The 26893-nt window shown below is 37.5% G+C and overlaps 1 protein-coding gene across 1 annotated transcript in view; it reads left to right on the forward strand.

The window, feature by feature from the left end:
* The window catches only part of LOC124555542 (haloacid dehalogenase-like hydrolase domain-containing 5), a 129578-nt gene that overhangs the window by 77005 nt on the left and 25680 nt on the right, over positions 1–26893 (forward strand). Inside the window, exon 5 of the mRNA XM_047129497.1 lies at positions 17639–17821. Within this exon, the coding sequence (XP_046985453.1) occupies positions 17639–17821 (183 nt within the window). The remainder of the gene's footprint in view (positions 1–17638; positions 17822–26893) is intronic.

The raw sequence follows: 26893 nt of genomic DNA on the forward strand, positions 1-26893 counted from the left end.
ACAGGATGGGTTAAACTGCCTGCCAGAAAATGTGTTCCTTCTCCACCTGCATTGGCCCCTTTCCTTGTGGCTATGTGAGAGTTGTGTGAAATGCTGAGCTGTAGAGTTTGAGTCGAGTGTGATGGATGTATGATGATGATATGATGATATGATGATGATGATGATGATGATGAGAGAAGGGAGAGGGTCTGAAGTCTGATACCAGCACATAGCTTACTTCTCTCAAATAGCATCTGGGGGGCTGCTGAGCTTAATGTCCATGGATCACCATCAACAGTGTCACATGCCCTCACTTCATGAAACACTGCACAGAGGTTTGGAATTTAATCTAGGACATTAGCTTAAAGACTAGTGATCAGAAGTTTTGCACTCCACTCCTCTTCCCCTTGCCAGCCAAATACTGCCTCTGAAAATTTCAACCACTACCAGAATTTGAACCAGCTTATTTTGAGTTGAATGCCACTGCTCAGATGTATATTGGCAATCTTGGCTACGGTGGAAGGTTCCCAGTAGGGAAATGCCTAGCCTTTTAAGAATCTTGTCTCAATTTTGAGACATAAGTTAGTGTGTGGTTTAGAAACAGCTTATATCAGCAATTTGGGCTGACATACTTGGTTTCTTTATAACACTATTTTCATAGTCTATGTAACTTTTATTGAATAATTTAAAGTAATCTTCTTACAAATAAATGTAAGCCATCATTTGATTGTGAACTTACAGGGAACACATTATTTTTTGTAAGTAACCAATGTACCTTCCTAGGAATTTGAGGAGGAGGATGATGATAAAGATGTTTTAAGAGCTGCAGCTATTCTACAGTACAGTGAAGTAATGGCTAGATGTTGTCCCATGGGAGGTGATGAGTCCATGCCTTTCTCAAATATGAAAAATGATGCATTTTAAGATGGAATCTGAAAGATGGGTCACCTTGATATTTTCCTTCATACACACAAAACGTAGCCAATTGTGAAGAATAAAATTCTGAACCTGCAGAACAAGCATACACACACACACACACACACACACACACACACACACACACACACATACTTGTGTCTGTATATGTGCGGATGGATATGTGCGTGTGTGCGAGTGTATACCTGTCCTTTTTTCCCCCTAAGGTAAGTCTTTCCGATCCCGGGATTGGAATGACTTCTTACCCTCTCCCTTAAAACCCACATCCTTTCGTCTTTCCCTCTCCTTCCCTCTTTCCTGATGAAGCAACCATGGGTTGCGAAAGCTTGAATTTTGTGTGTGTGTTTGTGTTTATTTGTGTGTCGATCAACATACCAACGCTTTCGTTTGGTAGGTTTGTAATGTGTAGCATATCTTTAGAATTGATGGTCATTGCAAACCCTCATGAAATGATGTGTACAAGACAGTAATAGCCTTTGTGAACCACCTTCTATCACTAAGAAAATTGTGCCGAACTTAAAGGGCTTGGAACACATGATGCCCACATCACTCATTATTGCCTTTCAGACATTCAATATGGCTAAGACAGGGGGAATGTGAGCACCAGGCATATGTCTCACATTTTGATTTAATACTTCATTATAATTTTGGAGTGATGTGGTGTTGCACTGCCTTGGTCTCTAGTAAAGCGTTGGAGGCAGACAAATAATAGCAGTATATCAGGTCCATGTATTAATTGTGTTTTGAAAGCCTCATCACATTTCTTGCTTACTCCCCAGCTCCTCCTTCCAGGCTGAGGATATGAAGACTGTGAAGGTAAAGTTCATTAAGAAGGTTAGAATTTATGATGAACAATCAAATTTATTGTTGATTGTTTGCATTGTCTTGCGACCATTTATAAACAAACAACTTGCACATTCCTGTTGTCATATAACATTCACATAAATTTCTTATAACAACTGTTTTGCTTCTGTCTTGAACAGCTATGTTGTAAGCCTTGTCGTCACTTATAAAATTATTCTCATTACGATAACTGCAAGAATAATTCTGCATGTGTACACGTCTTGGACCATGACTACTGCAATAAACAAACTCTTGTTCTCAAGTACACTCAAACACTGTGTATGGAAAACCCATTGTTGTGTCCAGAGAGGTAGTTTCTTGTTCTTCCTGATGCTATTACCTAAAGAGGCTTGAACAAAAACATGAACAAAGTAGCAAACTGTAAGAACAGTAACCTTATATCTCTGAAACTCTTAAAAATTTGAGCTTTGGAGTCTCATGGAGATGGAAGATCCAAGGTGAGAAAGCAAAGAAAAAGAAAAATCAACTCCTAGAAAGAATAATAATGATCCAAGACAAATTACACAATACTACAGTGAAACCATGAATATATTGAGAATGGTGTGGTATATTTAAGTTTTGTAAATGTAGTATACCTAACACAAAAGTATCTAAACCAGTCCACTAAGTTTGAATGGTAAAGCTGTCAGTATTAGTTGTAACAAATCACAGTGTGTAAACAAATATTAATGCCTTTGTACATACGTAAGTCGGTATAAAATTTGACAGATCACAGAATGGAAACAACACTTACTGTCTAGGAAGTAGGTTCTAAGGGGAACTCTGATTTGTAAACAATACCCATGTGTATGAAGTCTGTGACATGCATAACTAAAGCCAGTGTAAAACCTTTCAAAAATATATGCGAATCATTTCCAAGAGAACTCCACAAAAGATGAACCTAAAAAACGAGTGTAGTTCACAAGCCCAGGCACATAAAAATCAAACCTAAACATATGCATCATATCAACAACATTTCACTGACTTACCCATTTGACATAAAAATCAGTAGTAACTAACATTTCTCAGAAATTGCAATAACTTTGTGTAAATGTTGTATACTACACATAACGTAAATATAACAGGTCCTTTTACAAACAGTATTAAAGCAGGTTAAATTTATATTACAACAGCTTCTGACGAGTGTTAATGTGGATAGAGCCAACTACTATATGTAGTATTGTGAAAATGTAAACATCAGTATGGTCGTCTGCTAAAATTTGTATAGATGTTATGGAAATGTTGTTGGAAACAACTATTTGAACTGTGTGCAAGTACAGCTGAAAAGCTGTTTCTGTATGTCAAAAGACTTTTGAAATTTTTGATCTTTGCATGAACATGAAATCGTACTATTGAAAATGACCGTAAGTTTGAAATTACAGTTGTAGTAACTGAAATGAAAAATACATGCAAAGGCAAAAATGTCATTTAAAGTGAAAAAATTAGTCAAAGGTGAAAATGTTGCAATTAAAAAGATTATTACATCTTCAGACTCTGGTGACTTTTTGGTTCAACTCTTATTTGGTTTCCCACAGTGTACTTTACGGAGTTGCACTAACATTCTAATTCATTTTGTTTGATTCATTCATGGTTGGTATGTTGAAACTTAAATTTGATTTGCATTGTTTTCTTCTAGTAGAGCTTTCCATTCCTTTAACCCAATATATGATTGATTATCTGAAAATATACTACTTAGTTTTATTGCATTGATGAAGTGCTTAACCTATTTTGATTCTGCCATGCTAGGAACATTCCTGAAGGGATAGAACCAAGCAAAGTGGTGCAGTGTCAAAGGCTTGAGAACCAAATTCAGGAGCATGTGATGCTTAAAACCTTCACATTGTGTAGTTAGATATTGTGGGAATTTGTGAAGTTCTTCTGGTCAGGTGAGTACAGGATCATAAATACAAAAGCAAATAGGGGTAATGCCGCAGTAGGTTTAATAATGAATAAGAAAGTAGGAATGCGGGTAAGCTACTAATGAACGGCATAGTTAACACATTATTGTAGCCAAGATGGAAGCCCACACTCACCCCCAGTAGTTCAGGTTTATGTGCCAACTAGCTCTGCAGATGATGAAGAGATTGAAGAAATGTGTGATGAGCTCAGAGAAATTGGTAAGGTAGTTAAGGGAGATGAAAATGTAATAGTGATGGGTGACTCAAATTTGATAGTAGGAAAAGGAAGAGAAGGAAAAATTGTAGGTGAATATGGACTGGGGGAAGGGAATGAAAGAGGAAGCCACCTGGTTAAATTTTGCACAGAGCACAGTTTTATTATCTCTAACACCTGGTTTAAGAATCATGAGAGAAGGCTGAACACTTGGAAGAGATATGGAGACATCAGAAGGTTTCAGATTGATTATGTAATGGTTAGATAGAGCCTTAGGAACCAGATTTTAAATTGTAAGACATTTCCAGGAGCAGATTTGGACTCTGGTCACAATTTGTTGGTTGTGAACTGTAGATTAAAACTGAAGAAACTGCAAAAAGGTAGGAATTTTGAGGAGATGGGACCTGGATAAACTGAAAGAAACAGATGTTTTAGAGTGTTTCAGAGGGAGCATTAGGGAAAATTGACAAGAAAAGGGGAAATAAATGCAGTAAAACAAGAATGGATAGCTTTGAGGGATGAAATAGTGAAGGCAGTGAGGATCAAGTAGCCAAAAAGACAAGAGCTAGTAAAAATCCTTTGGTAGCAGAAGAGATATTTAATTTAATTGATGAAAGGATGTAGAATCATATGTCACTAGGGGTAAGATAGATGCTGCCTACAAGAAAGTTAGAACGACCTTTGGAGAAAAGAGAACAACCTGTATGAATATCGAGAGCTCAGATGGAAAAACAGTCCTAACCAAAGAAGGGAAAGCAGAGAGGTGGAAGGACTATATATTGGGTCTATACAAGAGCATTGTGCTTGAGGGCATTATTATGGAAATGGAAGATTATGCAGATGAAGATGAGATTGGAGACATAAGTCGAAACAAGGCCCTGGAGGCAGACAACATTCCATCAGAACCACTGATAGCTGTGGGAGAACCACCCATTACAAAACTCTTCCATCTAGTGTGCAAGATGTACGAGACAGGTGAAATACCCTCAGACTTCAAGAAGAATACCAATAATTCAAATTCCAAAGAAAGCAGATGCCGACAAGTGTGAATATTACTAAACTATCAGTTTTATAAGTCTTGGTTGCAAAATACTAACACGAATTCTTTACAGAAGAATGGAATAACTGGTAGAAGCTGACCTTGGGAAAGATCAATTTGAATTCCAGAGAAATGTCTGAACATGTGAGGCAATACCGACTCCACAACTTCTCGTAGAAGATAGGTTAAGGAAAGGCAAACCTACGTTTATAGTGTTTGTAGACTTACAGAAAGCTTTTGACAATGTTGACTGGAATACTCCCTTTGAAACTCTGAAGGTAGCAGGTGTAAAATATAGGGAACGAAAGGCTATTTACAGCTTATACTGAAACCAGACAGCAGTTATAGGAGTCGAGAGGGCTTGAAAGGGAAACAGTGGTTGAGAAGGAAATGAGACAGTGTTGTAGCCTGTCCTTGATGTTATTCAATCTGTACAGCTAGCAAGCTGTGAAGACAAGCAAGAAAAAAAGGAATTTAGGTAGGAATTAAAATCCAGGGAGAAAATATAAAAACTTTAAAGTTTGCCGATGACATGTTGATTCTGTCAGAGACAGCAAAGGTCTTGGAAGAGCAGTTGAACAGGATGGACAGTGTGAAATGAGGGTATAACATGAGCATCAACCAAAGCATAACAAGGGTAATTCTAAAGATTAGGTGGGTAGATCACATAACTAATGAGGACGTTCTGAACAGAAGGGGAGAAAAAAGAAATTTGTGGCACAACCTGACCAGAAGAAGGGATCTATTAATAGGACATGTTCTGAGATATCAAGAGTTCACCAATTTAGTACAGGAGGGAAGTGTGAGGAATAAAAACTGTAGAGGGAGACCAAAAGATAAATACAGTAAGCAGACTTAAAAGAAATGGAGGTTGCTGTAGTTGTTCAGAGATGAAAAGGCTTGCATGGGATAGAGTAGCACGGAGAGCTGCATCAAACCAGTTTTGAAACTGAAAAGTACAACAACAACAACAACAACAACAGTGGGGAATTTAGTCTTATGGCAAATGTCTCAGGTTGGTTCTTAAAATAGAATGCTCTCTTCTGACAGTGTCGCTGAAAGTGACACGTTCTTGCAGCTTCCAAATACACTTGTTATGTCTAAAGTGTAACTGACAGTAATATACTTCAGCAACTTTTGGTATACATGATTCCTGGTGATCTGAAATGACTTGAGCTCTGTGGTATAAAATGCTGTGGTGTTTACAATAATATATTCAAATCTTCAGTTTCTATTGGTCATCATAATTCTGATTAATTACGTTTAAGTTTTCGTGCAAGTGTTTCATTACATTTACATTCCTCAACAACTTTCTTACGAGGTATGTCCACAAAGTAAATTCCGTTTGGTTATATAAAACAAACATGTTCAGATACAGAAAAAATATTTATTGTACAAAATTTTATAACTGTTAAACTACTTTTCTACACAGCTTCCGAAATTTTGTAGGCACTTGTCATAGCGTGGCACAAGTTTTTGTATGCCTTCTTCGTAGAAGGTTGCCGCCTGTGTATTCAACCATGTTGTAACATGTCCTTTCAGCTCATCATCATCATTGAAGTGTTGACCACCAAGGACAGATTTTAGGTGTAAGAAGAGATGAAAGTCACTAGGAGCGAGGTCTGGGCTGTACAGAGGATGATCAAATGCGTCCCAGTGAAATTCCCGTAAGAGTTGTTTGGTCACATTTGCTCTGTTCTTCATCGTGCACTGGATCATGTCCTTCATTGAATAGTCTAACCCATCTTCTAACCATTGAATCACTTGTAGCATTTTGTCCGTAAACCTCGCAGATTTGCCAATGAATTTCCTTTGGTTTAACTTTCTTTGCAGTTACAAAACGAATCACAGATCTGATTTCACATGCAGCGGCATTTTCAATTATGGCTGACATTGTAACAAGCACTACAAAGCACACATCTGCAGCAGCAATCTGAAAATGGTGTATATGCCTTCTCTCTGAGTCAGAGTAACTGCCCCACATTCTCGGAACTGCGACCGTAGCACTGCTGTGGATAGAAATAGAAATGGAGCTTATTTTGTGGACGACCGTCGTATGTCCTTCTCTTGTGATATTCTGTCAGTCTAATTTAGGCAGATTCCTTTGACCATATGTTGTGCAGTATTAATTTCCCCAAGATCTTTCAGTAGGCATGAGTGACAATGCTTCAGGGGCAGTGTTGTCATTTCAGGGACTATACTCCACTTCAAAATCATATTATAGTATCAACTCCCATTGTCCTGTGCAACAATGCATGAGTTTGCACTTCATAAGAAATGACAACATTGCTTTGTGGTCTGTTCATATCATGGTATGCCATCTAAATAGATAAAAATTAGTTTTGTCACACACAACATATACTTTTCCCATTTCGTCAATAGCAACTGCATGGTGCTCCTTGAAATTCTGTCCCTCAGATTTTGAAGACCTTTTTGCCTATCCCATATTCAGTTACCCAACTCACTGTAGATATGCTGACCCAGATTAATGTGATGGAAAATTGTAGCATATAGTAGCTGAGATCAAATCTCTTCAAATTCTTGCTGTTACTGTTCTCCCCGTATTCACACACAGTCTTTCTTAAAAAAGTTATGTGGGTGCAGAGGTGACAAACTGTAAACACTTAAGAAGTGTTTGTCGAAACCAGTGAATCCTAAGAATGTTTGAGATTGTTTACAACATGTAGACGCTGGAAAATTTTCAGTCTTCTTTATTTTTATTGTTGCAGGTTTCTACCTTTTGGCATGATTAAATCTCCTAAAAACTTTGTTTTTTTCAAATTCTACTTTTGAATCATCTAATACAAGACATAATACATGTAGGTGTTCATCTGTGGTTCAGTGGCAGTTAAAATGTTGCCTGCATAAACAGTGAAAAATAAGTAAATCTCTGACCAACTTGATCCAGAGCTCTCATGAATACTTCAGAAACATATTTAATCATTTAAACTGGCAACTCTTACTGTTAAGTAAAAATTCTTTGCACTTTCTGCTATCCACATGCAATAGAAGTTGCCAATAAGTACTCAAGGTCAAAATACTTAAATACAGGGTAATTACAAAGTTTGAAACATTTGAAAAAAATGGTGCAGATAAATTTTAAAGTGCAAAGTGACAAATGATACAGTATGTGAAAACAAACTCTACAAGTTTTCTTTATGATGTTTGCAAATATGTGTCCATCCTTTTCACATTACAGTACTCTCAGTGAAGAAGGAGGGTCCATTGTCTTGTTGCCAAAGGCACAGAACATGTTGACTTTCTTGAAATCCTGAACATGTTTGACAGTAGCATGTGTATTCTCTGTCCCCTACACGTTTGTTTATCAGCTGACCTATCTTGAAAGATGAAGAGTGACTTTGTCACTTGATATCAATTTGCTTGCAAATTCATAATTTTCAAGATGATTTTGCATATCAGTGCAGAACTACAGATGGTGCAGTTTGCTCGCAGGAACTGAATTTGTACTGCTTCACTCTTACAATCACTTATGAAAGTTTTTGGAAAATGTTGGCTGAACGATGTTTAATTGTGCACAATCTCGATAGGTAGACTTTGTGGGACTTCATATCATCACAGCCCTCACACAGTCTACTGTCTGTTCTCCCATGCTCAGTTGGCTTGAAAGTTGTACATTGCACAACCAACCATTTTCCTCCGATTTCTTCCACCGCTGATGCAGCTTGTCGTGAGATGGTGCAGTTTAGACAAAATTGTCATTCCTGCAGTTCCTAGGGGGGTGAGAATAGATATTACCATTTTTGTTGATTTGTCCTTGCTGGTGGAGCCTGTAAACCCACTTCACTATGCTTTTATAAATTGATGGTATCTTGTGAAACTTGGCACTGAAAGCTCTTTAAACACTCACTACCACTTGGTAATTCTAGCACAAAAAATGCATTCTCTTCCTGGTTTGCCACCATTTTCAGCAACCACAGTTGGTGGCATCCCTGTCAGCAGTTCTCCAAAACATCTGGCTGACACCATGTAAAAATAAAAGTTTGTATTTCATGTGTTCATTTGTTGTATTATGTTAGCCATTTACTGATACCAGTTTTATTAGATGTTTTATGGGCTTTATAATTACCCTATATTTAGCTCCATTAAATTTTTTCAGTCATTGTTTCAAATTATCTGACAGAGCCCTCTGCAGGAGAATAATTCTGTTTATCACTCTGTTATCCAAAACAATGCTCACTGACCCACACTGCTGCATAACAGCATGAATTTGTTTGCTGTACTCACTGTCCAATCACCCTGTGATTTCAAGATTGAACATTCACTGAATTTCTTGATCTGTGGGTTCTCTCTTAGCTGACAGAATTAAATATTACTTTATCCTCAATCACTTATGTGGGATAACTTTAAATCTGCAAAAGTACCATTTCATTAACTCTGCAATATTAGTAAATGGAAACAGTGCTGCTCCTGTAAAGATGACATGTTGTGTACCAGACAGGCAAATCAAAAAGACTGTTACACATCTGGCTTTTGGCCAAAGCCTTCTTCAGAAAAGCACAAGCAAGCACACCTCAAACATACATGACCACCATCTGCAGCAGCTCAGCCCTGAATGCCATATCATTAACTCTGGTTGATATGAAAATGTTTCTTGACGATAAGGTAAAATGATTTTTGGTTCTTCTGTTTGATAGCCTATAAGCTCTTTCCATTTATCAAGAGTTGTTTGTATCTTTGTAGCAGCTTCTTTAGATTTATCATAAAGTTGTCACTATTTTCATCAAAACACAAAGCTACAGCTTCCTATCCAGTCTTCATATAAAGAACTCTTGGACTCACTTATTAAGTGTCGTCACATTCATCATCAATAACTTCTTTAAAGTATATCTTAATTCCATTGATGGAAATTAAATCCAAACAATACTTGTCTACCGACTAGTGTGCCCTAAAAAACAACTCCAACATTTAAAAATGGGACTACTGACAAAAGAAAATCTCCATCCTGAATTTTTGTTTGGGATGTCTAGCATTTATTTCTAGCTGCACTTATTATTCGTAAGTGGAAAGATGGTCATGGCGATTCTCTCATTAAATTCGTTAAAAATTTTCCATAACTTCAGTTGCTCTACATCCAGGACATGAAGGAATAATCATGCGCTTCCACCTATTTCAGCTTCAGTTATTGGCTTGAAAGTGTCTTAGTAGGTGCCATTCTTCCCATGAAAGTTGGACCATTATTTCCCATCCAATGTCAACTTTCATTTTTTGGATTGGTCCACCCCAGTAGTTGAGTGATGAGTGCAACAGAATGTCATGCCAAGGGGCCTGGGTTCGATTCCCGGCTGGGTCGGAGATTTTCTCCGCTCAAGGACTGGGTGTTGTGTTGTCCTAATCATCATCATCTCATCCTCATTGACATGCAAGTTGCTGAAGTGGCGTCAACTCAAAAGACTTGCACCAGGCGAACGGTCTACCCAACAGGAGGCCCTAGCCACACGACATTTCACTTTCTGGATTGGTAATTTTGATCCCAGTTCCATAGCTTCAGTTTTGTAGTGGATCACATCTGAAACTTACTAATAGCTGTCCTGTGAACTGTGTGGTGGAAAATTGTCTTTCTAACCTTATACCCCATGTATGTGGGCCATCCTCCAAATTGTTTATGCAGATATCTATTTTGTGCTTTTTCTATGTGCACTGACAGAAACACCTGTTTGAACTGTCGCATTAATCCAGCTTAGTGTGATCCATGGTCAGTTTGTATTCTTGAAACTTACAGGTACTAATACTAACATCAACAGCCATCTTTAGAATTGCACTTACCAGATAGTGACATTTTTCTTGCACTGTTGTATTGATTTTCTTTTCCAACAGGTGCTCATCTAACTCGGGCTGACAATGGCTCCTATCTGCAGCGGCCAGTTGTACTTTCTTGATTTCGGCTTCCAGGTTTGTATATTGTTCCTGTACACCAGCTACAAAATTCACAAGCGACTTCTCATTTTTGAACATCTCTTTAGTTTTGGGAGCTTCTGCATATTGTTTGTTTATTTTGTCTTCGAATTAATCAAGTTACGTTTTATTATCCTTTCAAGCTTCCTCATTCTGTTTTTTGATTACATTCGTTTTTGGTCTTTATTTCATTCTCTTCTCTGTGAACTTCATTATGGAACTCTACCTATTTTCCATGAATTTATCAATGGGTTCTTTCCACATATGTGACTGCAACACCACACTCAAGACTGCTCTTCTTAATTTGATTTTCTATTTGCCATTAAATGTCATCAATTTTTTTTGGTTTTAATTCATCAATTTGTTGGTGAATATTATAATTCATTTCCATTATGTATTCCAACAGTTGGTTAAGTTCAACATTCTGCAATTCCTGTCAAACTACCAGTGTTGTTACCTCCACTTTTGAACTGAATACCGGTGCCCCGAGTTTATAATTATAACAGGTTAGACTTCCATGAATAAATAATAAATAAAATAATATGGAATTTGTGTCTGATTCTAAAATAATTTCAGAATTTTTGTGCGTATTTATGTTGTGTATGAGGCGGAACTATGGGCCTCATGGCTGAGTCACACAATTTGACTCTTAGTCTGATCACAAGGGGTGGCCATTATTGCATGCGTTGATCACATAGGCTGACGTGAGGATCAATGAACTACACTTGACGGGATGTACCTGGAACATCTTAGGTGATTAGAAGTAAGTAGAGAGAAATACAATTAAATACGTAGCTTTAATTCAGCATCAGCGATGAACGTCGATCTTGGCTTTGTACAGTAATATTTACAAGTGCAGTTATAGACTGAACTGCGAATACTACTTTACAATTCTGATTGCTTCACACATATAGATCAATTGGCAATGCATAAACTGTATGTGGCGCCTGGCTAGGTCGTAGCTGCTGACTTAGCTGAAGGCTATGCTAACTAGCGTCTCTGCAAATGAGATCTCTGAAGCTATAACAAGTGAACCATTCCTATTAAAGTCGGCTGTAGAGCTGGGCAGTGCGCTAGCTTGTCGAGTGAGACCAGCCAAGTGGCGGTGCTCGGTCTTCTAGCGTCGACAGTGGTGACTCGCGTGTCCGACATGTACTGACGGACCGCGGCTGGTTTGAAGCCTACAATAGAGCAAGTGTGGTGCCTTGCAGTGACACCACAATTTACATCTTCTACACTAAAATTTTTGTTGCCACTTATTGTTAAATGAAGCTCTGCAGCCTATAAATTGTAACTGTACCTACTCAAAATGTATACTTTACAGATTATTATAACATTTTTTCAGTGTTGCTCTTATAAAAAAGTGCACTACTTTCTGATATGCAGCACTCTGACCATGTAATGTGGTTTGACTGTATTGGCATCCTTGAAGACTGAGCTGAACTCAAAGTACATACTATGCATCACCATGTGTATCCTCCTGGATCTTCTTAATTACACTTCAATCTTCCTCATTTTCAGAGTGGGGATTTCTTGTAATTGGGGATATGCAGAGCATGAAGCTAAAGTTAATTAACAGGATCTGAATTTATGACAGACAATTGAATATCTTGTTCATATATTTGTCCTCCTGCACCCACCTGGACAGCTGTATGTAGATGGTGAGGTATGCCGGCCCTGGATCGAATCTGCCCGGTGAGGTGTGCAGGCCCTGGATCGAATCTGCCCAGAGGATTAATGTTGAGGGTCGGTGTGCCTGCCAGCATGGATGTGGTTTTTAAGCATTTCCCCACATCTGTTTAGGTGAATCCTGGGCTTGTAAACAAGTCCTGCCTCAGTTACACAGTTTGCAAACCAAACATTTCGAAAACCTTTGCACACTTTCACATGAATCGCTCTACATGCTGACAGTTGGGGGTACACTCATTCCATCCGGGGGAGGGGGGGGGGGGGGCAATGGTGTGGCAACAGGATATCCCTTAAATTAATTATACCAAATCCGTTAATAACCATACTGACTCTGTGCAGATGCAGGGCATAGGCACAGGGAAAAGAAGGCAGTTGTTCTCCTCTATAAACAACCAAGTTGCATGTTCTTGTGAACCGTAACATTTTAAGTGAACTTCCTATCGCAACCATCTTGTTTCTACTTTGGATCGCTAATTTATAACTCTTGTTCTCAGTCATGAAATTCTCATTCATTTAGCTGGAAGCATAATTTTGTGTCACCCTTGACTGCACTGTACTGTGGGTTTTATGTGCATATTTTTTAAGCCCAGAGAGGCAGCTTCACTAGTTCTTGCAACTCACTGATGCCATTTCCTAAAGAGGCTCATACACATTCATATATAATTGAGTGAGCTGTGACAGCAGTAACCTTAAATGGTAAATATACTAAAGTAACCTTAAATGGGAAATATACCAAAGACTTTATTTCATACCACATATTCAGTACTGATGCTGCTGTCAGTGACCTGAGCTGTAACCTACTGCCAAGAGAGATCCAGTGCTTACCAGGCTTTCCAGTACTATGCCACAAGTGTTTATCAACTTGTATGACAACACAACAGTCTTCTCTGCATGCTTTGAGCATCCAGTGTAGACATTCCTTTACCAATACTAAGTAAAAGTAACCATGTGGCACCTAAATTCTTAGCTCCATAACAAGTTGATTCAAGATGACACAACTGCTCCTATTTTTTTTATCCAACATTAACAGTGACTCGATTATGAGTTTGACCACAGCAGTTTCACCCCATTCAGGATGCTTATGTGCTATCTTTGATTCGGTGTTCTATGAAAAGCCCATAGTTTCATGTCTTCAGTTTGGGTGGCTCATGTGTTTGACTGCAATTGTACAGTTGTAATTAGTAGCACTGAGCATTTGTGACTTGCATATGCTGTGTGAAGATGTCACTCAGGTGGACAACACGAGGTTTCGTGATATATTATAATCCAAACCATACTCTTCCACTTTCTCAGGCTAAAGGAGTGCCAGGACTTGAATGAATGTGGCATAGTTTCCATATCAGCAGCTTAGCAGAATTGATGTACTAATGGTTTTTATTTACTGACTGTAAGGCAGCAGACTCCAAAGGTTTGTAGATATTAACCACAGTGATTTTGGCTAGCTCAACTGCCAGAACAAATATATCTCCTGATCTCTTTTTGTGGGTTGATTTGAAATCCATCTGTTATGACTTGACATCTGTAGCAATTCCATTCCCAGCAATAGTACAGCCCGAGCTGTATTTAGGCATGAGCAACTGCGCAGGATGTCAAAATTTTGGGGATGGCAAAATGTTGTCACTGAAAAATAATTTTTAAGTTTGATTTTAATGTGCATTGCATCAGCATTTAGGCATTCGATAATTTATTGGCAAAGTGTTGGCAAATATTTCTACCTGTCATTAAACTCATATTTTACCACTAGTCTACCTGTAAGTGAAGTAATTTGGATGTAGGCTATTAAACTGTAGTGATTTTCTTTGTATTTTTACCACAGATTGTGGCCAAGTTTGTTGTTTATGTGGTAGTTATACTTCAATAAAGATTAAAGTTGAAGTTAATGATTATGGAGATTTATTGGTGGTAGTCCATAAATGAATGACAGTGGTGTAGTTTAGGAAGGGGGCCATAAAATAAATGACTGCATGGCAGCAACACACACCCTAAATATGGCCCTGAGTACAGTCTACATTTTTCCTATCGTTTAAAGATCTGCATTGGCCTTAGTGTGGGTCTCGTGTATTGCTATTACATCTACACCATTCTCCAGCATAATACATGAGAGGTATTTGATATTCGGTTTCTTCTATTTTAAGTAGAGAAGTAATATGTAAGTGAGAGAATGAATGGCTGGTTGTGGTAAAAAGAAGTTGTAATTTTTAAGACCCATCATGGCCCAAATTGAACCTCTTTTGAACTACTTCGATTGAAGATGCCTCCCTAGCATATATGTGGCTAGGACATGGGCTGTTTTCTTCAGTTGGAGGTATTTCCAGTTTGCAGTTTTTGTAATGTTTATTGGTTTGCAACAAAACCCAGTTTTTTTTAAGTGGTTGAGACTAAGTACAATGCTCTAAGAAATTTACATGTATCATTTTTATGGTTTGATCAAACTGGTACTTTTAGTGCTATATAACATGACACTGTTCAAAATATAAGGCATGTGAACATAGTGTACAGCTGAAATTAGACGTTGCTTATGTTTTAGCAAAAGGTACTCAACCAGTGAAGAAGTTACAGAAAGTCATCCATCCCATTTGAGTGTTATTCATGTAATAAACTCAAGAATGAGATTTTTCTGTAAACTGGTAATAATGGGCTGTTTTCATTAAGTAATATGTGAGGAATAACAGTTTCTATGAAAGTGGTCATTGTGTTATTTTAATTGATGCAGGATAGGGGATGTTAGATCACCAATGTCATTTCGATAATTGCTTCACATAAAATTCACTGATTCTCTTCTGTAAAGATAATAAGTAGCGGTCCAGTTGCAAAAATATTATCCTGTAAAGGTAAATCGTTGGTGTTTATGAAGAGTTTATTTAAGTGTGTTCAGAATTTGCCTGCTGTCTTCTAAATTTTATCAACAACAGATGAGCAACATTATGCTTCATTACCACCACATTACAAAATATTTTCAGAATTAAATACGCAGAACACTCTGTCAGCATAGATATAGCAGTAGTTTATTGGAAACAAAGGTAAAGGTAAAGGTAAAGGTTTGCATTCTGGCCATTAATGGGCCAATCAAGCCTGCCGACTGTCATGTCATCATCAGCCACACAAGGCTGAGTGGACCCCGTTCCAGTCCTTCCATCAATGTAAAATCCCTGGCAGTACCGGAAGTTGAACCCAGGTCCTCCGTATGACAGTCAGCCGCACTGACCACACAGCTTAGGAGATGAATTTAGATAGTCAGTTCTGACATAAGATGATTGTAGTGGAGAATATGAATTGAGAGAAAGTGTTCAGTGTGTTGACTGTAAATACTTCAGTTGTGTCCTTTCAATCAGTTATATTTAATTCTTAAAGTTTTTTCAGTAGCCCTTTGACTCTACTTATGTGTGTTCTATACTTAAGCTTTGTTGGTCATTTTTTTGCCACTACTTGTATGATCTAAAATATCAGACTTTATTTTAACAAAGATTATCTATTTATTGTGGAGGAGATACATTTGTTTAAAATAAGCCTCTCATAATAACTGTTACAATTTGGCTGCGATATTTTGCCCTGTGATTTATACTCTTAAGGAATGGAAATCTTATTTGGAAGCTCACTAGACTTTTTCATACAGTTGTGGTCACACTACTTTGGCATTTTATTAACATAAGAAACTGGAAAATAGAATAGAGACAAATACACATTCAACATACATATTGGATAAAATAATGAATAACATTTTTTGTCTTTACTTACAATGAAGACTATTACACATTTAGCTTTTGATCAGAGCCTACTTTAGAAAAGAAAAAGAACATACATTCACACTAGCCAGCACATCTCCAGCCACTCTGTGAGGTGTGTGTGTGTGTGTGTGTGTGTGTGTGTGTGTGTGGTTTTCTGAACACTGTCTGCAGTTTATCCTTTTCATAATATTATTGATTTCCTACCTGGACTGTTCATTGTTTTAGGTTTAAACTCTTTCAGTCGAATCTGTACAATGGTGGTTTCCCCCAAAGTTATATGACTGTTTGCATATGTTAAAGTTCTTGCATTGACTTTTGGATCATGAATGTGTGTTTCGTATTATCTGAATTAGCACACCACAGTGCTCTCTCTCACACAAGAAAACCAGATTGTGGTTTTTTGTTCTTTGCTTCCTTTTAGATCAGTTCAATGTTAGTTGATGATTTTTATTTTTGTTGTTCAGCATACAAACTCTCAATAATTTGGAACAAATAAATTTATTCTGGGTATGTGAGAACATTGTCACTATGTAAAATTCTCCCATATTTTGGCCACTGTCATAACAATGGCTGCAGAAGCATATTCATTACCAAAGAAATTTGTGCACCCTGTTGGTTTGTGGGTCATGATACTTGATTTGTGAGTGGGAAATGTACCCAAAAGACAGAAATAAAACAATTTTGAATGAGTGATTGGGGGATGAGAGAGAGACCTTTAGAGTATCATCAACCCTGGGACCACTGTAGACGAAGTGCTAAGTTAGCTAACATTTTTAGTACTGCATCATTTTGGAAATGATTATCTGTGTTGTGCTTACATCACAGGCAATTATTATTTGCCTTAGTCTCACTACCAAAAGGTAAAACATCTAGGTAAAGTGAAAGCCAGTGTCCTTATTCATCCTATTAACATGTGGCTGATGTCGAAAGTACTTTCGTACACCCTACAGAGTCAATTGCACAGTCATTGGTTTTCTGCCAGTGACATGATTTTTTGTAGAATGTATACCTGGAGTTTAACAGCCCAATCTTCATTATATATACTGAAAACGTCCCTTTGATATAAGATCTGTGTTTTGTTGCTGGATGCTGAGAAGTCAGTGTTGACATGACACACACAGGAAAATCTGATCCAGTTTTTGTCAAATGACTTTAGGCAATTAATACATTTGAGATGAGGTCTCCAACAAAACACTTAAGCTCTTATATTTTGTATACAGCTGGTTGGCCGAAAAATTTTTCAGTACCGTAATTTTGTAATGACTTCTTTCTTATAGGTAAAATAAACATTCTTGTGAATTCATAGGTTCCTACAAGGTTCAGTTTTTTCTGCCTAAATCATTCTGTACAGGGAATACTATCTTCAAAAAAATACAGTGACAGTTTGTTTCTTGTTAACTAGGTTTGGTCACGGAGCATTCCTGACATGCTTAGAAGCACTCTACAAAAAAATAAGTGGTATGGACATTATATATTCCGCACTAGTAGGAAAGCCAAGTGAAATAACGTACTATTATTCAAATAATATTTTAATTTCACTGGCAGCTGATTTAACAACATACCCTCAGAGGCTGTATGGGATAGGGTAAGTAAATTTTATTTTAAATATGGTGCATGAAAATAAATGTTTTCCATGAAGCCCTTTTATTTCTGATATGCCATAGACATTTTTCAGTGTACTTAAAAGTAATACAATGATACAGTGAAAGAAGGTATAGATTATATGAATGAATGGTTTTTTTTTTAATTGATTGATTATCTGCAGATATTTGATGCTGGTTTATGTCTGTAAAACTCAAATGGAAAAATGGATCATTGTTAGATGAGGGAAGGTACAGATATGTTAAAAAACCACTGAACACCCTAATAGGCTTCCTTTTTTATGTATTTATCTCACATTGTGTCCAGTGTTTCCTATTCTGTGCTGTCATTAAAATGTATGTAAGTAACAATTATTTACAAAAAACATTCTATTTGTTTCCCATAATGTCTTCAAACTAAATCTTCAACAAATGCTTTTACAGCTTAAAATCGTCATTGTTAGTTAGTTAAATAGTACAGTATACTCTTGTTTATTTTTTATTTTATTTATTTATTTATTTATTTATTTTAAACTGTTGAAAATTCCTTTTCCTAGTAGTAGTTGCCTGTGAACATTTAGTAGTTATCTGTGAACAGTAATGTCATGTTACAACATGAATATCGTAAACAATATGCTGCTTGAAAACTTCAAGTTCTGGACTGTATTGTTGTGGCGGATATTGTAGTCATTTTGTTTCTGTTAGTGCTGAACAATTTCCGAAAACTGATAATGCATTGTGCTGATGATACAGCAGAAATTGGAAATAATACACAAGCTTGAGGAAGGCAGTATTGATAAGCGGTATCTGGCATTGATTTACAATGTGGATGAAACTGTGATCTGTGATATTTGGAAAAATCAAAGGCAAAATAGTGCAGTTTGGTAACAGTTCTGACTGATCTAAAAGTTTGTCAAAGCAGGAAACTATGAAAATGCCTACATGTGCAGAACTGGATAAAGCCATATTGCAATTGTTTCAGCAAAACAGAGCAGAGGGCACGCAAGTATCTGGCCCAATATGTGCCAAACAACCCCAATTTTTCTTTAAACGCTTAGGGATTGAAGGAGATTTTAATGAATCTTCTGGGTGGCTGACAATATTTAAACAGCTTCATGGTATCTGGGAGATTGCCATCCGAGGAGAAAAGCTAAATGCAGATAATAAGGCTGTTTCTGAATTTTGTAATGATATCAAAGAGTTTATTGCATGAGAATATTTAGAGCTGAGGCAAATATACAAAGTGGATGAAACTGGGGTGTTTTGGAACTGTCTATCAGCAAAGACTTTAGCTCTCAAAAGACAAAGTGTAGTGTGCCTAGTCATAAATCAAGTAAGCAAAGGATAACTGTGTTGTGCTAATGGTATGGGATCACATAAAGTTAAGCTTGGTGTAATAGGCGAAGCTAAAAGACCATGCTGTTTCAAAGGAAAAGAAATGCACAATTTACCTATCCATTATTTTCACCAAATAGGGGCTTGGATGAACTGCACAGTATTTCAAACATAGTTCCATAATTGTTTTGTGCCACAGGTATAAGAACATTTAAGATTGAAGGGTCTACCTGCAAGGCTTTATTGTTAATGGACAATGCACCATCCCATCCAAATTAGCTTGTTCTGAAATTGATGATATTTGTAAAATATTTATCCCCTAATGTGACAGCCTTAATTCAGCCAATGGATTGCTGCTTTGAAGAAAATTTATAGAGGAAATCTGCTACAAAAACTTTTTGATGAGGGCAGCAATCTTCAAACATTTTGGAAACAATTGACTGTGCTAGATGCAATGTGTGAAATGTTGAAGGTGTGGAGTAAGGTAAAGCAATCAACCATAACTAATTCATAGAAATCATCAGTCCTAAAACTGATGAAATCAGTGATTCCAATGATGAACAAGATTGCTCATTACCAATGTTAGCTGTTGTTTTTAAAAGTACTCCAGGGTGTGACACTGTTGACAAAGAAAATGCTTCTGAATGGTGTGACATGGGCCACACAGAGCCAGGTCATGATATGTTGGGTGACAGTGCTATTGTTCAGCGAGTACAAGGAAAATCTGAGGTGGTGAATGACAGTGACAAAGATGACAACAATCATCTAATTTCAGAAACAGCAATCAATTGTGCATCAGCACTTCAATGGTCCAAAGGGTTACTAGACTACCGGGAGCAGCAAGAAGATGCTCCTCTTTCTGACTAGTTGGTATTGCATAAAATTCGTAGTGTGATATGTAAAAGACAAGCTACCTCAGTGGGACAGAAATAAATTCAAAACTATTTTGTTTCAAAGTCATGTAGTGTAACTTGAAACTGGCTTGCACTCTGTTCTTTGTAAGTACTGTATTTTCACACAAAGTACGAAGAATAAAGTAGAATTTATAATAAAAATTAATTGAGTGATTTTAATAATGACATTGTAGTTAATTTTTGTTTTCGAACAACTCTAATACCTTACCTTTAATTGCAGGTTATCTACAGAATTCAATTATCTGTGGTTTTCAAGTTCCCAATTACACGCATAATAAAGAGTCCACTGTATTAAAAATAATAAGCGTGACTTTAAATTTCTTTTATGGTGTAATAGTATTGCTTGTAATGGCTTTCTGTTGATATGGCCTTGTCCTGTGTAATACATACAGTAATGTATGTATTATGTTTTATCTTAGTCTATGACAGCCCATTTGCAGGGAAACAGTTATTAATTTTCAAGTAAATTTTATGTACATTTCCAAGTGTTGCAGTCTCTCCATTAGGCATGGTTATAATAGTTGCATTTTTGGACATAACAATAACAATGACAATGACAATGCCGACAAGAACAGCACCCTGAAGATTGATCCCTATAGTATACCTGTAGTGATTGTTCCCCATTCTGACAACATTGTTTCACTGTCGGTAAACTTTTCGGGATGTGATGTCGTGGTCCAAGTAACTCTTCGTTCCTGATGTTTTGTCCAGGACTCCACTGGACATCTTCAGAGGCGCTCTTCTGCTGAGTCTTGCAAGACTCAGTGAAAGAGCATATAAGGACAATGAAGATAAGAAAAGAGATATTAGGTCTCATATGGAGGCATACAGTCAGTCTCTTTCCCCTCACTCTATTTACAAGTGGAACAGGAAAGGAAATGACAAGTAGTTTTACAGGGTAACCTCTGCCACGCACTGTACATTGACTTCCGGATTATGAATTGTGAATTGCAGAGTAGTTACCTACTTGTAGTGTAAAAGTGAGCCAACACATTTCACCATTTACCATTTTACAAGGCCTACATCCATTCCAACTTGACTGTGGCTGCATAATGTATGGCTCACTAAGAAGATCCTATCATGGAATATCAGTTGCCACTCAGCATGGGAGTAATGCTTGTGAAAATTGTGACCCCACCATTTGAGCCATTATTTACAAGCTGCTTAAGAGCTAAAAAGTCTTTCCAGTTGCAGTAGAAAATCTTATCTAAAACTATCAGATATAGTCACTATGAGAAAACTGTACTGACTTCAAAGGTATTTATGAGCAATTTAAATATTATCTGAAGAATTATCTCACAGGAACGTGTACACCCAGTATTAATATGTTGTTCCAAAGTTTAAACAAAAACCATCATGTTTCCATTAGAGACCCATATTTATTTCACATCTTTCAAAGTTCAAGAAAGAATATGCTTAAAATTTGGATGACCACAGTAATTCTTATGGCGGTTGGCAAGTTTTCGAATGTGTGTGTAACCAAATTGTGGATTCCTTCCTGCACTGAAATAAGTGCCTTTAAGTTTTTATGTTGGTTGTTCTTGTTTCTCATTTTATGAAGTGAGATATTATTTGCAACACGCTTCACTAAGGAATAAATATACTGAGAAGCAGTAGTCACATATCCAGTTTCTTGGACCGGCTTTTGCAGGGTGTTATTGCATTCACACTATAAAAATGCAGATTGCACCCTTTTTGTGGACTCTGAAAACTTTTATTTGACTTGAAGAGTTACCCCAAAATGTTATTCCAAACAATACCTGACTGTTGTATGAGTATCTGATCAACACTTGAAATAATTGTTGAGATATTAAAAATTGCCTTAAACCTAGAAATTATAACTTTTCATTACAAGCAACCTCCTGATGCATTATAATTTTCTCTGAATATGTCAGTGGATGACATAAACTAAACATTTTGTTGCTAAATAGTCAATGAAACAGTATTTTGTTCATAAAACTATCCTCTATGTAATATTTTGAGTTAAATTATTATTTGTAATTGCTTGACATTATGAGTGAGGCAATAAATACAGCATGTACGTGTTGTATGAATTTTGGAATTTTTAATAATTAATGTTATTGCACAGTTGCCAGTTTATGTATTCTGCAAACAAAGACAAAAAAATTACTTCTGTACTCAAGACAATTAAAACTGCTTTGTTTTGAGTTCATTTGCTTTTCAGTAAATACTGATGACTTTTCATAGTTGAAGATTGGTCAAGGAGGGAAATTACGACATTGTCTGCAAAAAGGTATGAAACTGATCACGTGCAATATATGTGAGGCAGACACAAAGGAGAAAGATCGAATGTTTCAAGGAGTCGTGATTCAGCTTTAGTTGCATGAGGGCATTTTGCTTGGTGCTCTAGTAGTTTTGTAAGAATATGTTCTGATCTGCTTTTGTTGAGAAAATTGAATAGCTCAGAAACTGAGGAATACAGTTCCGCTTCATATTACCTCTCCAAAAGAAGTTTTCAGTCATGTCAAATCTCTTTAAAAAAATGTACAAGTAACTTGAGGAAATCTGTTGTAAAATAATGAAATGTTGTTCGTCTAAATGTAGTAATACTTGGTCCAGTCCCATTAATGTGACTACACTTATATTTGATGGCAGCATGTAATAACCACTCACAGCCCTGACGCTGGCTATGAGAGCTTTTCACTTGCTGTGTTACCAGATAAGTAATTTAGCTAGTAATTTAATTGTTTTGCTGTACATTCTATAGTACTTCTGTGCATTAGTATCAGGTAGACTTGATAAATTGAAGGATTCAGTTTTTATTTGCGTCTGAATAGGAAAAGCAAAGTTTCTGTTAATCACAGTTTTGCGTGTACGCAAACGTTTGTTTACGTTCTTAACTGATGTTAATATGTGGGATTATCAATTAATTCAGTGTACAATACTCAGTATTTATGTTTATTAGTGTCATTTAGACTTGAGGCATTGAAGGTAGCAGTTTCTATACGTTTTATTAGGTCTTTTTTCGCGTGTACGTTAATTGTTGTGTACATTATAAATATGAGGGTGAATCATTTAATGTTAGTGTACAGTACTCAGTATTCACGTTCATTAGTGTCATTTAGACTCAATACATTGAAGGTAGCAGTTTTTTATATGTTTTATTAGCAAAAGTGATACTGACAGTGGATTCTAACCTCACTTGTAAATGTTTTGACTAGCACAACCTTCGAGCGTTAACAGATAAGCAAACGTAAAATATGTGGTAAATTAGTATTACACTACAGTATCTAGTAAATCAGTGTTATAATACAACTTCTGAGCCCTTGTCACATACAGTTTAAGATAAAACTCACCTCGCCTTCTGCTTAATTCCCTTAGCTTGTTGTGGGCTTTGGTGATCATGTACTGCAAGCCCAACGGTTCCTATAAAGTAGAGTTCTTATTTGTGCTTTACATTCGAACTCTTATTGTTAGCTAAAGGTTTTGTTTTGTACCTGCATCTATCAGTGTATAGTACTCAGTATTTACGGTTATTAGTGTCATTGAGACTCAATACATTGAAGGTAGCAGTTTTTATAGTTTTATTAGGTCATTTCCACATGTATGTAAATATTTATTTACATTACATTACATTATAAATATGAGGGATAATCAGTAGGTGTAGCTTACCATAGGTTACTGTTTAATTCTTTAATAATTTTACGAACAAATGCAAGGATGGCTGACATAGTGTTTAGTGTATCTGGGATTGTAAAACTGTTAAGATCCTTAGATGCCAAGGAAGGATCTTAGACGCCAAGGAAGGATCTGGCCCAGACGGCATCCCCATAAGATTTTGTGCTGACTATGCTAAAAATACAGCCCCATTCTTATCTATCAGAGATCATTGGAACAGCGGAAAGTTCCATGAGACTGGAAGAAGGCCCAGGTCATTGCAATCTATAAAAAGGGTAGAAAATCAGGTGCACATAATTACCGGCCAATTTCACTGACATCGATTTGTTGTAGAATCATGGAACATATTTTGTGTTCAGACATAATGACCTTCCTAGACTCTGAGAAGCTCATCTGCAGAAACCAGCACAGTTTTAGGAAACAGTGGTCATGCGAGACACAGCTGGCCCTCTTTGTGCATGATATACAACAGGCTCTAGATACCGGCTACCAGGTTGATGCCATATTCCTCAGCTTTCAAAAGGTGTTCAACTCAGTTCCGCACTGTCGCTTGCTCCAAAAAGTATGCGCTTACTGTCTATTCGATGACATATGTGGTTGGGTAGAAAGTTTTCTAACAGACAGAGAGCAGTATGTTGTCCTGAATGGGGAGACTTCAACAGAAACGGACGTAACGTCAGGCGTGCCCCAGGGCAGTGTAATAGGTCTGCTGCTTTTTACGATTTACATAAACAATCTGGATGATGGTGTTGACAGCAGCATTAGACTGTTTGCCAAGGATGCTGTAGTTTACATGAAGGTAGTATCACACGAAAGTTGTGAACAAATCAATGAGGATTTGCAGAAAATAAATGTGTGGTGTAATGACTGGCAGTTATCTCTCAATATTAGTAAGTGTAACCTACTGCGTATAACAAAGCGAAAATCCCCATTAATGTACGAGAAAAATATAAATGCCCAGTCTTTGGAAGTGGTAACATCTGTCAAGTATGTGGGTGTGACTGTTCAAATTGATCTCAAATGGAACAATCAGATTACACAAGTAATGGGTAAGGCGAACTCTAGATTGCGGTTTACTGGTAGACTCTTGAAGCAATGCAGTCCTTCAACAAAGGAAATTGCTTACAATACTTTAGTTCGTCCAGTCTTAGAGTGTTGTTCGTCTGTATGGGACCCTTACCAGTTGGGTCTGATTCAAGAGATTGAGAAGGTCCAAAGAAGAGCGGCAAGAGTTGTGACTGGTACATTTAGCCATCGTGAGAACGTTACAAATCTCGTAGACAGTATGAAGTGGGACAGACTTGCAGATAGACGACGCGCTAAGCGGAAGGGGCTGCTCACTAAATTCCAAAATCCGATCTTCGTCGAGGATGTAGAGCATATAGTATTACCACCAACTTTCATATCGTGCAGTGATCACCATTCAAAGATAAGATAAGATTAGAGCTCATACTGAGGTGTTCAGGCAGTCTTTTTTCCCTCGCGTGATCCACGAGTGGAACAGGGGGGGAGGGGGGGGGATATGACTTTGGCGCAAATAGTGCCCTCTGCCACACCCTGCTTGGTGGCTAGCGCAGTATATACGTAGATGTAGATGGCAGGTGGCAGGTGGCAGCACTAATAGCGAAGGGCATATAAAGCATGTCAGGGGAATGCGGGAAACAGTGCAGTCATTGTTGTAAAGTGAAAATGGAGTGATTTATCTGATATCCAAAAGTGCATGATCATTGGCTCTCAGGCGAAGGGAGGAAGCTTTTCTGAAATGGCTAAGTTTGTAAATAGTTTGCGTGAGCTGTGATTAAAGTATACCGTGCATGGCAAAATGGCACTATCCAAAACTGGTGCTGAGGCAGCTGTGGTGCACCAGGGGCAGCAGATGAGGGGTGAATGATGGTTGCAGAGATGTGTATGACCAAGTAGACATACAACTGCTAACCATCTGGGTGCCCAGATAAACCAAGAGGCTACCTACAGTGTCTCCTTAATGGGCGATCAGTGAATGTTGCTGCGTATGGACCTCCACAACAGGTGCCTACTTCATGCACCCATGCTAACTCTTGTTCATTGGTGACAAATGCTGGAATTTGCATGTCAGCACTGCAACTGGATATCCGCTGAGTGACAACAGGTGGCTTTTTCAGATGGATCATGTGTTATGCTCTATCAGACAGTTGGCCGTTGGTGTGTATGACCGTGCAACAATTATCAGAAGCGTTCAGGCTTGAGGAGGGAGTGTTATAGTCTGAGGAATGTTTTCATGACATTTGTGGATGTTCTTGTTATTCTCGAAGGCATAGTGGATCAATGAAAGTATACATCTGTCCTTGAGGCCCTATCCAAACTGACATGCAGGTCATTTTTTTCTCGGCACAGTGGTTCTACCAGCAGGACAGTGCAACATGTCGCACAGATAGCAGTGTACATGTGTGGTTCAAAGAACACCAAACTCCCTGGATTTTAATCCATTCGACAATCTGTGGGACCAACTCAGTCATGCTGTTCACGCCATGGATCCTCAACCAAGAAACGTAATGTAGCTGACCATTGCACTGAATTCAGAATGCCTCCACATTCCTGTTGGTACCTTCCAGAACGTCACTGATTCTTCTTGCATGTCTGTGCTGCAAAAGATGGTTATTCAGGCTTTTGACTGGCGTTCACATTAATGTGAGTGGACTGTGTATATCGAGCTATTTATGTGGTGAATCTTTACCACATTAATACTTTCCCATAGTAACTTAAACATGCTGTTGTCAAGTCACTCCTCAAAAGAGACAAAACATCAGTAAAGGGTTACCAACCCATCTCATTACTATCAGTATTTTAAAAGTGTTCAAGAAGATAATATCTAATGGACTTTATAATCACTTGGTACAGGAAACATACTCAGTAGGAAACAGGTTGGATTTCATAAAGTAGTGTCAGCTGAACATTGTACTTCCTTGGCTAATTTTGTTTTGTGGGCCTTAGGCAGTGGTCGAAGGACACAAATTCTGACCACGAAAGTTTGTGTTATATGATGAACATTCTAAATTTTTCTAGACGTATGATATACTAGAATCAGAAATTACTACTATTGGAAATATTTTGTGATGTAACTAAAGCTTTTGACTGTCTGAGTTATGATATCCTAAAGTGAAAGTTCAAATATTGTATATAGAATAGTAGGCACATTAGGTTCATGGTTTT

The sequence above is a fragment of the Schistocerca americana genome, chromosome X, assembly GCF_021461395.2.
Source record: "Schistocerca americana isolate TAMUIC-IGC-003095 chromosome X, iqSchAmer2.1, whole genome shotgun sequence".
In the NCBI taxonomy this organism is placed as follows: domain Eukaryota; kingdom Metazoa; phylum Arthropoda; class Insecta; order Orthoptera; family Acrididae; genus Schistocerca; species Schistocerca americana.